This window comes from Geotrypetes seraphini, chromosome 19 (genome assembly GCF_902459505.1).
Source record: "Geotrypetes seraphini chromosome 19, aGeoSer1.1, whole genome shotgun sequence".
Classification (NCBI taxonomy): Eukaryota; Metazoa; Chordata; class Amphibia; order Gymnophiona; family Dermophiidae; genus Geotrypetes; species Geotrypetes seraphini.
The window spans coordinates 34,733,115-34,749,319 of NC_047102.1; the positions used below are offsets into that span (position 1 = coordinate 34,733,115).

The 16,205-nt window shown below is 43.6% G+C and overlaps 1 protein-coding gene across 1 annotated transcript; it reads right to left on the minus strand.

Moving 5' to 3' along the window:
- Positions 1–820: 820 nt before the first annotated feature.
- Positions 821–14,840, minus strand: LOC117351967 (cytosolic 5'-nucleotidase 1A-like). Its single transcript, XM_033927884.1, has 7 exons — positions 14,723–14,840; positions 11,326–11,490; positions 10,148–10,315; positions 6,595–6,724; positions 6,346–6,468; positions 4,603–4,784; positions 821–1,916 (listed from the first exon to the last, which is right to left on the minus strand). Exons 2-7 carry the CDS (start codon positions 11,371–11,373, stop codon positions 1,614–1,616), a joined length of 954 nt encoding a protein of 317 aa, XP_033783775.1. The 5' UTR covers positions 11,374–11,490; positions 14,723–14,840; the 3' UTR covers positions 821–1,613.
- Between the last annotated feature and the right edge of the window lie 1,365 nt (positions 14,841–16,205).

Below are 16,205 nucleotides of genomic sequence, written 5' to 3' on the forward strand. Positions count from 1 at the left end.
CAATGCCTCTCCTGGGTCAGACCTGAGGTCCATCATGCCCAGCAGTCCGCTCACGCGGCGGCCCAACAGGTCCAGGACCTGTGCAGTAATCCTCTATTTATTCCCTTCTATCCCCTTTTCCAGCAGGAAATTGTCCAATCCTTTCATAAACCCCAGCACCGCACTCTGCCCTATTACGTCCTCTGGAAGCGCATTCCAGTTGTCCACCACTCGTTGGGTAAAGAAGAACCTCCTAGCATTCGTTTTGAATCTGTCCCCTTTCAACTTTTCCGAATGCCCTCTTGTTCTTATATTTTTAGAAAGCTTGAAGAATCTGTCCCTCTCTACTCTCTCTATGCCCTTCAAGATCTTGTAAGTCTCTATCATATCCCCTCTAAGTCTCCTCTTCTCCAGGGAAAAGAGTCCCAGTTTCTCCAATCTTTCTCTCTCCCTTTCTCTCTCTCTTTCTTTCTATCTCTCTCTCTCTCTCTATTTCTCTCTGTCTCCCTTTCTCTCTCTCTTTCTGTCCCTCTCTACTCTCTCTATGCCCTTCATGATCTTATAAGTCTCTATCATATCCCCTCTAAGTCTCCTCTTCTCCAGGGAAAAGAGACCCAGTTTCTCCAATCTCTCAGCGTATGAAAGGTTTTCCAAACACTAATAGAGAAAGCAGCCAGATATGGAAAGAGTGCCGAAGGGTTCCAAACAGGAAGGACAACTATGGGGGAGGAGCACCTTTATTTTTAATCTTTATTAATTTTTCAAAACTAATACAAAGTGCTAGGAATTATACAGACATTAATAATCGAAACAAGCACTTATATTCAATCAATAACAATGCAGAAGAAAAATATCCTTCCCCTCCCATCCAATACATTTAATCAAAGAATAAACCAACAAGATATCCCCCCCACCCTGTCCTGGATGTGTATGGAAATAAACAAAAATTCAAAACAAAAGATACCTATAATGAAGTTACAAAGGATGTCAACAGGCCCCAAACCAGTTTGAATAAATTGCTGTGCCCCAACATATCAGCATTCATCTTCTCATATTGGTAGCATAAACATAAACTCTAAAAAGGAAAATTAAGGCGATCGCAATTTTTCCAATTGCGAGTTACCATTTGCATGGCTATTCCTGTCATAATTAGGAAAAGCCTGCATTTATAGCAGGGAGGAGCACCTTTAAAAACATAGCACCCTGTTCACTCATACATTTCACAAGCTGGCCCTACTTTCATATCTTGCCAGGGCCCCCCACCATTGCAGTCATATCCTCTCTCCCTCTCCAGTCTTGCATGCCCTGGTAGAATGGGCCTGAACCAGGTGGCCACTATATTGAGGATACAATGCTGTACTGGAACACTCCTATCTATGTTAATAAGCAAGAGGGGGGGGAGGGATGCTGAAAAGGAGAGAGTGTGTTGATCCTTGTGACCACCGGCATAGGGCAGGAATGGGTGAGAGAATAAAGAGCCCTAGCTTCCATTTGCCCTCTTGAGTGGCTTTACGGGCATGGATGCCAAGACTCTGCTGCTTCAATATTCTCTGGTTGCTTCTGGTTCTATCCTTCCCACCAATCCACAGAGGACCTTGCCCTTCGTACCTCTCACTCTCTTGCCAGGCTGTCCATCAGCAATCACAGGGCACCAAGGCAGATGGGATGCCAATGTCCAGGGCTCCCTTGATGTTATGAAGGCCATCATCAAAGAAAATATGCGGCTGGACCTGAGCCAAGATGGCATCCTTGGGGGCTCCATCCATGAAGAAGGCCTCATCAATTGCCAGCCCCCACTCTCTCAGGGTCCTGATTGCACGGACGCCCATGTCTCTGCCGCTGCGAGCTGTCACCAGGTAAGTGCGGATGGGGCTATCTTCTTGCCCAAACTTTTTTCGTATTTTCCCAAGATGGATTGCAAACTGCAAAATTGGGCCCTAAAATACACAGATATAAATTGCAAATATGTGAGTAGAGAATGAAAAATCTCTCACACCCTATGTAGGCTTCTCAGGAAGCTTAAGGTAGGGCCACCTCAGCTGAGCCAGCATCACCTTGAGAAACCATAGTGGTGAGGTAGCAGCAAACAGAGATCACTGCTGCCTAAAAAAGATTTACAGAGTCCCAAGCTCAGTCTCCAAAGGCTTTTTCAACCATATCATTGGCAGCAGCAGAGGCTGAGGGGAGCAGCAATATACTTTTTCATTTGTATATAAAATAATGAACTAAACAAAAATATGAACCAATGCACACCTTTATGGGCAAAGCAGGGCTTTCAAAACAGCCCCAAAGCAAGCTCGTTTTCAAGATTTCTCCCCTGTGTATTCATTGGGATATTCCGAAAACCTGACTGGCACAGGTGGTGTGATGCAGATCTTTAAATACCTAAAAGTTTATTAATGTAAAATCTATCTTTATCTAAAGGAAAGCACATGGTAGAACTAATGGTTGTAATGTGGTGTATTTAGATTTTAACAACAAAACTCTAACTAGGAGATAATGAATTTAACAAAGGATACTCAGAAAAATAAATGATTAATAAAGAGAATCCAATATATAACGCAATTTCAAAATATACTAAACAGAAAATACAGATTTATTAATTATAATGGTTTAATCAACTTTAATTGCTTTCTAATATAATATTCAATATAATAGACAGACATACATCTAAAAACCATATATATATTTAAAATTCAACAGACTAACATCAATAAATGAACCACAGTGAATGCTTCAAACACCTAGAAATCACACTGCCAGGAAAAACTGGTTCAGATAAGTGCATTTTACCTGTTAATTAATATATCAGTTTATTTTCAAGTACAATTTTTCCTGGCAGTGTGATTTCTAGGTGTTTGAAGCATTCACTGTGGTTCATTTATTGATGTTAGTCTGATGAATTTTAAATATATATATAAGGTTTTTAGATGTATATCTGTCTATTATATTGAATATTATTTTAGAAAGCAATTGAAGTTGATTAAACCATTATAATTAATAAATTTGTATTTTCTGTTTAGTATATTTTGAAATTGCGGTATTTAGATTTTAGCAAAGCCTTTGATAGTGTATCACACTATAAATAAACTGAGTGCTCTTGGGATGGGCCCCAAAGTGACAGGCTGGGTCAGGAACTGGTTTAAGTGGAAGACGACAGAGGGTAGTGATCAATGGAGATCGGTCTGAGGAAAGGGAGGTCACCAGTGGTGTGCCTCAAGGTTCTGTTCTTGGGCCTGTTCTTTTTAACATTTTTATAAGCGATATTGCTGAAGGGCTGTCAGGTAAGATTTGCCTCTTTGTGGATGATACCAAAATCTGCAATAGAGTAGACACCTTGGACGGTGTGAATAACATGAAGAAAGACCTGGCGGAGCTTGAAGAATAGTCTGGAATTTGGCAGCTAAAATTTAATGCTAAGAAATGCATGGGCCTGCATTTGGGCTGCAAAAACCCAAAGGAACAGTACAGTTTAGGGGGTGATGAACTTCTGTGCACGACAGAAGAGCGGGACTTGCGTATGATTGTGTGTGATTATCTTAAGGTGACCAAGCAGGTGGAAAAGGTGACGGCGAAAGCTAGAAAGGATGCTAGGTTGCATAGGGAGAGGTACGGCTAGTAGGAAAAAAAAGACTCTTTTGAGACCTCATTTAGAATATTGTGTACCATTCTGGAGGCTGCACCTTCAAAAAGATATAAAAAGGATTGAGTCGGTCCAGAGGAAGGCTACTAAAATGGTGATGTGGTAATTATCATAAGGCGTATGGGGACAGACTTAAAGATCTCAATCTGTAAACTTTAGAGAAAAGGTGTGAGGGGAGATATGATAAAGACATTTTAAGTCCCAAAGTCTCATATGAAAGGACCACTCAAATTAGTTATCTATCTGTAACGTTTATGTGAAGAAGCTGGCAGTACTTCATATAGTTTTGTAAAGGAGACTTCACTAATGACCTTACCTGCTTGTTAACCTCTATTTACGCAATCCACCGACTCTAGTCTCCACTGTGAGATCAGACATCATCACGCAAAGCCTCACGCCACCCCTTCCTATTACATAAAACTTTGGATTTCTGCCAAGCAATTCACCACTCCTTCTGATTGCTGAGGTCTCTGCTCATTCTCTCTACTCCATTTTGTGATCATGAAATCAGGTTTCAAGTTGAATAAAATTTTGATCAAATCGCAATTTCAAAACAAGAACAATTCAAAGCAATGTACAATATAATATGGGGAAGACAGACAAAACAATTAAGAACATTAATATGGACAATCACGATTTATTAGATACGAAAGGGATGTGGGGAGAACTACGGTTGTAATAGGAAAGATGACAATTAAAGGACAGGAAAAATAATAAGCAGAGCCTCGTAGGAATCTTATCTGTCGAATGCGTTAAGCGAGTCAATAATAATAATCAAAGCGGTTTAGAAAAATCCAATGAATAAGTCCTTTAGCCAGTAAATAAGCTTAAGATATGCTGGTCAGCCTGTGCAACTCTTTCCTTCTCTCTCTCTATTGTTCTAAGTCTGAGCTGTCTACCTCTGCCCTTCATGTACAGCAACTGGAAGCACCAGTATCCACCAGTCCCATTACAGATCCTTTGGAAGTCTCGGTACTCACCTGCCCCATTGGTATAGTCTCCTTTTCCTTCTCATACTTCACAGCCTCATCCAGTCCTTTTGACCGAAAGACTTGATCTGTCTCATCTGAAAACAGCACAGAATCTCCATCGAACACCACACGCAGTTGTGCATTATTGGCCTGTACCTCCTCCTGTTGAAAGATCAGAGCAGCTGACACACCTGCAGGGCCAAAATAAAAGACGAGAGCTCAAATGAAACAACTGATTTCACTGCCAGAGCCTTTGAGGACTAAGGGCTAGATTCACTAAGCAACCCATTTATGACCCAATTTTACGCCAGCCCGATTCACTTACCTATCTGCTGACCATCCTCCGATCCGTGCATGCAAATGAGGTGGAATGGCATGCAAAGTAGGCAGGGATGCGATTCTCTAACCAAAACCCTGCAACACCGACTGGGCTGGCCGATCACAAACAAGCGACTTCTGAGGACCAGTCGCTAAAGCCCTTTCCGACTGCCCTGCCCTCTGCCCTTCTTCTCTGCTATAAGTCTCGATCTCCTGCCTGCCCCGAATGAATCTCCTGCTCTCTCCTCCCGCCCCAAATTTTCCTGCTTGCTGCTCCAAATCTCTCCTGCCCTTCCCGCAGTGCAAACCCATGGTTTTAACCTGAGGGTTTAAAGTGGGTTAAAACTACGAGCTCGCAAAAAAGTTTTAAAACCAGTTAAAAAAAAAAATTAAAAAAAAGGACGCTGCTCTTAAGCATGCGCAAACCATCTACAGTTGGTCTGCAAATGTGTCAGGATCGCTAGAGAGCGATCCCGACAGTCGGATGAGGGCGTGATTCTGATCGCCCTCATTTGCATGAGAGCGATTTGTGAATCAGCCCCACCGGACATGGATCGGATCTGTGCCCTTTGTGAATCTAGCCCAAAGACTGGTTGGAGGGGGGAGGTGGCTTTGATTTGCCAAAAGTGGCAATAAATGAAGATTCAAAATCGAGGAAGAAAACATATAGGTACCCACTGAAATCTTATTTGCTATAAGTCAATTGACATTTTTTAGGAGGTTTTTCTGATTTTGAATGTTCATATAAACTTATATAATTTTATTGTGGTGGCTTTTCTATGAACTTTGTATGAATTCAGTTTTATGTGACTAAATTGTTATTTTGCACAGATGCTTTAGCCATTAATTTCATTAACTAATTTATAAAAACTACTACTAAAATTTTTTCTCATAGTGTTATATTAATTGTCACACTTAACAAATTATTGTATTTATATCAAAAGGAAGGAGGAGGACCAATGATTGAAACCATTATATTGCATTTGTCAAACAGCCATAGGCTGTTATGAGACACAGCCTTCTTTCATTAACTATCTATCAGTACAATGGAATTGACAAATTAATTAATTAATCTTTTTTATTCCACTTTTGTTATATATTTCATATTTTGGTCGTGGAATTTTTCCTTTTGTGTTTTGTTATCAGACTTTATGGTAGACATCCTGCAAACAACGAGATGGTTGGATAGGCTGGAGTGAGCTTGGATGTTCGCTTCAGCATTTGGAACCTAGGCCAGACTTTACAGTCTACGGCCCAGAAATATCAAAGAAGAGACAAGTTAATTTAATCATGTATTTTTAATGGATATGGGTGGACTGGATGGACCATTCAGGTCTTTATCTGCCGTCATTTACTATGTTACTACGTTAAAAAGAAAAGGGAGAGAACAAGAGGAGAGAGAGAATTATTAAAGGAGGAGGGGAGACAGCTCACCTCTCTTTAAGGCGTTGCATACATCTATCCGATCAGCTGAGAGGAAGAGCTTTACATTGAGGGACTGTAAGTACTGGGTGGAGTCTTCATCACTAACAAAGCAGAACCTGGATATCTCTAAACCTTCGGTTTAGAAAACAAAGAGAAAACAGCACAGCATGAAGAGACAGGCAGTGCTTCCAATTGTCAGACTGCATATGGCCTAGTCCCATATTGTTCTTGTCAATTATCAGGGCAGCGGAACCTTACCGTAATGTTTGGCGCTATTCACAATGCGCACACCGCTCTCTGGGCTGTTGTTGGACAGGACGATGACATCAAACAGACTTTTCTCCTCCGGATTTTTTTCCAGAAGCTTCTTGTTAACCGTCTGCACTGCCTGAGAGAAATGGAGTGGATTACAGCTCGTTATGCGGACCTCAGCTCAAGGCTTCTCGTCTCTTATTCCCTTTTCCGTACCCTCTTTTTCCTAGGCGGCCAAGGAACTCTCATTGGTCTCAAAGTGTGTGGCGCATTGATTAGAGCAACACCCTCCGCACCCTGAGGTTGTGGGTTCAAATCCCTCGCTGCTCCTTGTGACCGTGAACAAGTCACTTAATCCTCCCACCCCATTGCCCCAGGTACACTAGATAGAATTTGAGCCCGCCGGGACAGATAGAGACTTATGATAAAGTACCTGAATGTAAAACCACTTAGGATATAAGTGATATATAAATACTGTAGTAATAAAAAAAGTTATGCTCTGAAACTAACCCGCAGCACCATTTTTGGCCAACAGGAATTGCCACAGTAGACACAGACAATTTTTTTCTCTATCTTCATTTCCTGAACTTGAGCATATTGAACCCATGTGTAAAAATAGAAGACAATCTTCTATGTATGGCAACCACAGAAAAAGAGAATAGAGGCAGACCAGACAAAGGGTTTTACTAAAAGGCAGAGATCTGCATCTTGACCCAAAAGGGCCTGGCTCAGAGTCCATAATTCACTGTAAACAGGTATAGAAGCATACCGTGTTCTTACAGATGAACTGCAGAAACAATAACAAGTTGTCCAAAATAGCTAGTCTATTTAGCAAGCAGGGTGATTCAATGACACAGTAAAGATTATTATACACGCAGCAAAAAACGTAGGTCAGTAGAGAAACAGCATCAGTGCTACAGTTTTGGTCAGGTTTTTTAAATAAATAAAACCCTTGTGCTGAAATTTGTCTGTCCGTCTCCACTCTTCTTTTTGGACCATGTGGTCCCCACGCCATATTTTTGCCCCTGTGGGTACCTCAAAAAAGCGAGACTAGCATGTGGGAGGTCAAGGCTTGCCTTTTGCACCCCAGGCCAACCAGAAGCTGGGATGATGCAGAGAGCGCATTAAGAGCTCTTGGGTAGAATCAAGGTGCAGGTCTGCTGGGTTCCTAGAGGAGTTTGTAGTCTGTAGCCCACCCCCAGCCGAGAGGGTTGGACCAGATGTAGGGAAGAGTATTAAAAATAAGAGAGAATGCCTGCATTGTATGAATGGAGGCTCATAGGACTAGCCCTAGTAAAGGACAGTTCTCAATGAAACAAATGAAGAAGGAAGAGGAAACTGCAGGAGGAACCCTCCTCCCCACAAGGCTTCGTCTACCACTGGGATGAAACTGCTGTATGCCCAATTACACCCAAGGAAAGGGAAGCAGCAAACTGCACCAAATCACAAAGGAACACAAAAAGGAGCAGAGAAAACAGATCGTCAAGCTTAAAGAGTCACTTTAATGCAAACACGGGAAGAAAATGGACCATTAAAGTGACTTTTTAAGCTTGACGGTCTGGTCTTCTCTGCTCTTTTTTGTGTTGCTGCCCAGTCACGCCCACCATTCACTGGATTCCCCCCCCCCCCCACCTTACAACTTTCTCTGAGTAACAGCCAGGGAACAATGACTTAGTTAGTCTAAGGCCACCAAATGGAGTTAAAGTACTGTTCTCCCCGTTCTTCAAATACAGGTCCCCCTCCATATTCATGGGTTCAGCACTTGCAACTTCAACTATTCATGGTTTTCTTTTCGCTGACCCACCCCACCTCCCGGACTTCTCTACTTACTTACTTTTTAAAGCCTGGTGGTCTAGTGGTGAAGCGGGACAGGAGCGATCTTCCTACAATCCCGCCCTGTGCAGAGCTGCAAACAAAAATGGCTATCATGACTACAGCAGGAGCTCATGGCAGCCATTTTTGTTCATGGCTCTGCATGGGGCAGGAGCGCAGGAAGATCCTAAGGCATTATGTAAGCATCTCATTGGATGACCATTCATCCTTTTCCCTCCAGAAACCCTCAGCAAACATCCTCCTACAACTCAGAGATCCTTGGGTGAATATCCACTTCTCTCTCCCACTCCCCAAAGACCAACAGACAACTCAGAGAATGACTATAAAAAAATTAACTCGCACCCTTCAGCATTTATCCTCCCTAGAATCTGTCAAGCCTATTTAGTAATATAGTAGATGACGGCAGATAAAGACCCGAATGGTCCATCCAGTCTGCCCAACTTGATTCAATTTAAATTTTTTCTTCTTACCTATTTCTGGGCAAGAATCCAAAGCTCTACCAAGTACTGTGCTTAGGTTCCAACTGCCGAAATCTCTGTTAAGACTTACTCCAGCCCATCTACACCCTCCCAGCCATTGAAGCCCTCCCCAGCCCATCCTCCCCCAAACGGCCAAATACAGACACAGACCGTGCAAGTCTGCCCAGTACTGGCCTTAGTTCAATATTTAATATTATTTTCTGATTCTAGATCCTCTGTGTTCATCCCACGTTTCTTTGAACTCAGTCACCGTTTTCCTCTCCACCACCTCTCTCGGGAGCGCATTCCAAGCATCCACCACCCTCTCCGTAAAATAGAATTTCCTAGCATTGCTCTTGAATCTACCACCCTTCAATCTCAAATTATATCCTCTGGTTTTACAATTTTCCTTTCTCTGGAAAAGATTTTGTTCTACGTTAATACCCTTCAAGTATTTGAACGTCTGAATCATATCTCCCCTGTCCCTCCTTTCCTCTAGGGTATACATATTCAGGGCTTCCAGTCTCTCCTTATACGTCTTCTGGCACAAGCCTCCTATCATTTTCGTCGCCCTCCTCTGGACCGCTTCAAGTCTTCTTATGTCCTTCGCCAGATACGGTCTTCAAAACTGAATACAATACTCCAAGTGGGGCCTTACCAATGACCAGAACAGGTGCATCAACATATTCTTCCTTCTACTGGCTACACCTCTCTTTATACAGACCAGCATCCTTCTGGCAGCAGCCACTGCCTTGTCACACTGTTTTTTCACCTTTAGATCTTCGGACATTATCACCCCAAGGTCCCTCTCCCCGTCCGTGCATATCAGCTTCTCAACTCCTAGCATATACGGTTCCTTCTGATTATTAATCCCCAAATGCATTACTCTGCATTTCTTTGCATTGAATTTTAGATGCCAGGCATTAGACTATTCCTCTAACTTTTGCAGATCCTTTTTCATATTTTCCACTCCCTCTTCGGTGTCTACTCTGTTACAAATCTTGGTATCATCTGCAAAAAGACACACTTTTCCTTCTAACCTTTCAGCAATGTCACTCACAAACATACTGAACAGGATCGGCCCCAGCACCGAACCCTGAAGGACTCCACTACTCACCTTTCCTTCCTCTAAGCGACTTCCATTAACCACCACCCTCTGGCGTCTGTCCGACAGCCAATTTCTAACCCAGTTCTGCTTCCAGAGAATGTTTCATCAGAAGCTGGTGGCCTCAGTCGTTAACTTATCTGCTATCTCACAGTAGTCTCACCCTGATAAAGCCGAAGGCTGTGCCTGCCATTAAGGGTTTGTCCTCATTAGCTTTCTGATGCTTCGTATATTCTTCTTTCCCTTTGGTTAGGAACAATTGGTGCTCCTCCTCAAGATCAAAGATGGCCCTGGTTGTTACTGCAATCACCAGGGCTTCCTTGGGGTCCTTCTGCAATGAATAATAAGAGTAAGGCGATAAAATAAGCAAAGATGAGTGAAAACGAGGCTCAAACAATACAGATAGGGCTCAGTGAGAGGCTTCTGTTGGAGATATAATGCTACAATTTTTAGGCAGACTATTAGAGGGGAGGGGTGGTTTGCCATTGCCTTCCCCAGTCATCTTTTCTCTCTTCAGTAGCCCTCACTGGCCTCTACATGCTTATTTTTCTTCAGAGGACGTGTATTCTAGCAATGCAATCTTTGAGCTACAAAGAGCAGCAGGCAACAAGATATGGAAAATAAGCTAAATGGGAAAATCAATTCCATATAGTCAAACACATTCCTCCATGTGGTCTGGAGAAGCTGGATGCATTCAAGCTCTTATTGCCGATACTATGCTATGTTTAAAGGGTAAAAGGGTCATGGATTTGACATAAGCAAGCTAATGACTCTGGTAACCAAACCCTAAACCCTTCTTTAGTACTGAAATATGCAGTTATGATTGACCATTACAGACCACTGTCAAGAGCTGGAGTCATGTGATGCCCCTAGGCACTGACCAATGACAGGACAGCTTCATGATGTTTAAGCAATTTGATCTCCCTCAGATTTTAACTAAATGGGAAAAAATTTTTAAATGTCAGGAGATCAAAGACACGTGAAAAGTGTGATGGGTGTTAGTGATGTACCCAATTTTCCTTCTATCTGTGGTACAAATTTAAATGAAGTTGGATGAACTGTTTAGTTATTGGGGGAGGGCCTCAGCACCCTGGGGTTGTGGGTTCAAACCCCGCGTTGCTCCCTGTGACCCTGGTCAAGTCACTTAATCCTCCATAGCCCCAGGTATGTTAGATAAGATTGTGAGCCCACCGGGACAGATAGGGAAAATGCTTGAGTACCTGATTGTAAAAACCGCTTAGATAACCTTGATAGGAGGTATATAAAATAACAATATCTACCATATTCATAAGTCAGTTTCCATACAAGAATGTAAGCTTTTTTTTTTTTTTTTTTTTTTACCTGCTTCACCTCTGTGTTCACGATGACTTTGTCTTCCATTTTTTCCATGTGGGGGAAATACCTCAGAGGATGTGTTCTGGATGCAGAAATAAGGTATGAGTGCACAGGTGGCCGTTTCTCCGTCTTTAACCAAAAAGGTTTGCAGGGTTCTCATTCACCAAGGCACTGGATGGAAAATATGAAACACGTTTCAAGTTTATTAAAAATTTGTTGCGCACGCAATGTCAAATACTTCAACGCGTATGACAGTTTAAAATTAGGAAACCAGAAAACAACTTTATACAAATAAACATACAGTATATACGTACAAATAATTACCAGTACAAAAGGAAAGGAGGGTGAACTACAATCTTTAAAGAAAATAGAGATACATTTAGGGGAAAAAAACAACTGGAGGGTAATAAGAACATAAGAACATAAGTAGTGCCTCTGCTGGGTCAGACCACAGGTCCATCACGTCCAGCAGTCCGCTCCCGCGGCGGCCCAACAGGTCATGACCTGTCTGAATCACCCCTTGGTTTCTCATCGAAGTCCTATCTTCCCATCCAATTTTTGACCCTTTGTCCCCGCACCCCTTTCAGTACCCTACGATCCCTTTGTCCCTCAGGAATCCGTCCAATCCCTGTATTGTATTCTGCCTGATCACTTCCTCCAGGAGCGCATTCCATGTGTCCACGACCCTTTGGGTGAAGAAAAACTTCCTTGCATTTGTCTTGAACCTATCCCCCTTCAGTTTCTCTGAGTGCCCTCTCGTACCCGTTGTCCCTCTCAGTCTGAAGAACCTGTCCCTATCCACCCTCTCTATGCCTCTCAGGATTTTGAAGGTCTCTATCATATCTCCCCTGAGCCTCCTCTTTTCCAGAGAGAAGAGACCCAGCTTATCCAGCCTCTCGGCGTATGGGCAGTTTTCCAGCCCTCTTACCAGCTTCGTTGCTCTCCTTTGGACTCTCTCAAGTACCGCCATGTCCTTCTTGAGGTGCGGCGACCAATAAAAATTAAAAATTAATGCGGCGACCAATAAAAATTAATTTTGAAAGCATGACTAAACCTGGAGAAGAGGTAAAGGAGATTATGACCTATACGTAAAGGCTGATTAAAATTAAGTATTAGAGCAGGGGTGTCCAACCTGCGGCCCCGTGAAGTATTTTGTGCGGTCCCGGTCAAGGGTGATGCAGTGTTTTCTTCTGCTGCCCGCGGGTGTTTACCATCTTGCCAGCTCCCTCCTCTGTCTTGCTGCAGTGTTTGTGCGGCCCCAGAAACATTTTTTCAGCCAATGCGGCCCAGGGAAGCCAAAAGGTTGGACTCTCCTGTATTAGAGCATAAGCTAAATGGAAAAATCAGTTCCATGTACTCTTAAACATCAGTAGGAGGCTCCTATATGAACATAGTGCCCTGCAGGTGCTTCTGTGAAAGGAATTAACAAAAGGAAATGACCCCAAAATATCCACAAAGAGTTAAATCCAGAGAAAACCAAAAAAACTCTGTGGAGTGACGATGTTCCTTAATGGTCTTTATTTGAAAGTGTCAAAGTTCCAAAGGTACACTAAAATCATCCACATAAAATAATTCCATCCACATAAAAGTAAATCTTCCACATAAGATCCTTAAAGAACCTAGTCCACTAGGGATACAGGACCCAACACGGTCCGTGTTTTGACAAAAAGTCTTCTTCAGGGGTCCCTGGGGGTCCTATAAAGCTGAGTACGTGGGAAACAATTGTGTGGTGAGCCGGAAGTGAAACACATGCACACTCCTGGCCATTCTTACAGACTTAAAAAATCTAAGCAAGATTCTGCCACCTTCATGCTACTGACCGCTCTAATCGGATGGAAAACTTTGTAAGGGTCAGCATTCCTTGCTGTGTATTACATGGAGCGTTCATTTTAATACTAATGAGCTCTCGTAATGCAGGGGTGTCAAAGTCCCCAGTCGGGTTTTCAGGATTTCCCCAATGAATATGCATGAGATCTATTAGCATACAATGAAAGCAGTGCATGCAAATAGATCTCTTGCATATTCAATGGGGGAATCCTGAAAACCCGACTGGATTGCGACCCTCGAGGAGGGACTTTGACACCCCTGTTGTAATGTATTTGCATAGGATTCGCGGTGGCTGCTACCGTACCATGGTCAGTAAAAGCCACCGCGAACCCTTTTGTGCATTGAAGGCTGAAATAACTTAGAAGCTAAACTGGCTATAACCCAGGGGTCTCAAAGTCCCTCCTTGAGGGCCGCAATCCAGTCGGGTTTTCAGGATTTCCCCAATGAATATGCACGAGATCTTATGTGCATGCACTGCTTTCAATGCATATTCATTGGGGAAATCCTGAAAACCCGACTGGATTGCGGCCCTCGAGGAGGGACTTTGAGATCCCTGCTATAACCAGACTTACTTTCACGGTATTCTTTTGAACAGCTGCCCCTCAATCTTTGCTGCCACCCTTCTGGTTATAGCCTGAATTTTTCTGACACTCTCAGCTTTTTTTCTCAGGTGCAATATTAGTTGTTGCAGGCCTCACCAGACAACTTCTCAGCCCCATTTAATGCTTTCAATAATTCACACAGCGAAGCCCAGACAAATTTCAACCTGTGCACTACAGGTAACTAATAATTATAATCATCCAAAGAGACTGTCGCCATAAGCCTCCAACTGACAGGCCCAACAGAAGACATTTTGTGCCAGGAAGAGAGGCTCCAAATTGGTCCTATACAGCAGTGATTCCCAACCCTGTCCTGGAGGACCACCAGGCCAATCGGGTTTTCAGACTAGCCCTAATGAATATGCATGAGAGAGATTTGCATATGATGGAAGTGATAGGCATGCAAATTTGCTTCATGCATATTCATTAGGGCTAGCCTGAAAACCCAATTGGCCTGGTGGTCCTCCAGGACAGGGTTGGGAACCACTGCTATACAGGGTGGGCCAAAAGTAGGTACACAGTATTTATTTATCATTTCCTGTTACTTTGCACGTGTCACGACCCCCCTAAAATACAGGAATACACATTAGATCCATTTAATGAAGGCATCGCCTTAGACAATAGCTTTAAGCGTGCAAAGATCGGGGTGCCACGGGGAAGAATTGGGGAGCCACAAGAAATAAGCCAAAGGGCAGAAAAGAGTCTCCCTCTGGATCTGCATTTCTTGCAATTCAGCCAGAACTTTGAAGAAGTTCTTGACAGCAGCAGCAAAGAGAAACCTATTCAGTTCCTCAACACAGTCCCAAAAGCAGAACGAGCCTGATCCGGCTGCAAAGTGCCCTGAGTTACAATGTAGCAATGCAGTGCTCCAGTAAAACAACAACCCCAGATCAGCTCAAATGGAATACAAATGCAGCTTGAAGAAGGATTTGAAAGGGATCAATCAAGAAAAAGGATCGCTCAATGCAGAAACTTACTCCTTTGCGCCCTTCCACCCCCGGAGCTGCAGCAATCAAAACGCTCAAGTCAAACAGCACGCCGATCCTTCGGGTGGCCCCGCCCCCGGGAAGAGCAGATGCTCTCGGGAACGCATTGCATCGTGGGACGTGGAGTCCGGGCTCCCACCCGCTCACGCGGGGCTGGTCGGGCGCTGAACTCCAGCTCCCAGAATGCCGAGCGGAGCGCTCCTCTCCTTGTGACCGCTAGGGCGGGGCGCTTAATGACAGGCTTCAGAGAAACAGCAGCTTCCAAAATAGCTGCTGAAATGAAAGGGTGCGTCCCTGGCTTCCGTCCCCCGCCCTTCCCTCCATCCTTGAAGTGGTAGAAAGTGAGTGGGACTGGTTTTGGGCACAGCTCTGTCATCTGGAGCTAGAGTTTGCAGAACTCTTTCCAGAAGCTGTAATCAAAGACAATTACATTGGACCTGGGTCCTGGAATAGCAATGTGCTGGCTTCAGGCAAGGGCAAATCTGAGGTCCTCCTTAGCCATTACGGAAGGCAGAGCCGGGGGCCTGAGCTGAGCCTTCAGGGAAAGCGGTGGAATAAGCTAAAAGTCAGATTAGTCAATGCATGGACTTCAGATTTTTAAGGACATGCGGTTTTAGATCCCCTTACAACCTTTAAGTACTGGTCAGGTACACAGCCACCAGCTGCTTCATGTAATGCTGCTAATTTTTCTCCCTTTTAGACCTCTAATTCCCTGATATGAATTTATAATTCAAACAACCAATCAGGGGTAGGATTCGAACCCAGATCTCTTAGGAAGAGGGTAGCAAGCCTTTCCTATAGTCCATCTCTGGACGGATGAAGGTTGGGTCACCTTTTCTCCCTTTTATACTTCTCCTTCCTCGATTTGGAATTAAAATTCAACCAGCCACTGAGGGGAGTTGAACCCAATACTCTTTGGTACAAGATAACAAACTTTTCCTCTAGTCTACCACTGGACTGATGAAGATTAGATCACGTTTTCTTATGTTGTGATCGCTCGTCCCCAGCGGGACCGTGACCTCTACTTTTTTTTGTCGGTCCTGTAATGCCATATAGGACCAAGTCCAAGGTGGCGTTTCCTCTCGTCGGCTCTCCCACCATTTGCTCCAGGAAGCAGTCCCTAGCACTTCCAGGAACTTGGCCTCCTTGCCGCAGTTCGAGGTTCCCAGGTTCCAGTCTATCCCTGGGAAATTGAAATCTCCCATGATTATTACATTACCTGTCCTACATTCTTGTTTAATTTCCTCTATCATTTCTGAGTCTGTCTCCTCCGTCTGTCCTGGGGGTCGATAGTAAAGGCCAATTTTTGTGTCTGCTCCATTATGTCTAGGAATCTTGATCCAGAGGGACTCCAGCTTCTCTTTCCTTTCTGTCGTAGCCTCTCTAACAGATTCTACTCCTTCCTGAACATATAGGGCAATACCTCCACCTTTTTGCCCTACTCTATCTCTTCTGTATAGTTTGTATCCTTGTA

Excerpts from the sequence above, each read along its gene's own strand:
- LOC117351967 (XM_033927884.1), bottom strand. The coding sequence starts at position 11,373 with ATGGAAAAAATGGAAGACAAAGTCATCGTGAACACAGAGGTGAAGCAG. Across the intron at positions 10,316-11,325 it reads TGAACACAGAGGTGAAGCAG|AAGGACCCCAAGGAAGCCCT; the intron begins GTAAAAAAAAAA and ends TATTCATTGCAG. Across the intron at positions 4,785-6,345 it reads ATGCAACGCCTTAAAGAGAG|GTGTGTCAGCTGCTCTGATC; the intron begins GTGAGCTGTCTC and ends TTGGCCCTGCAG.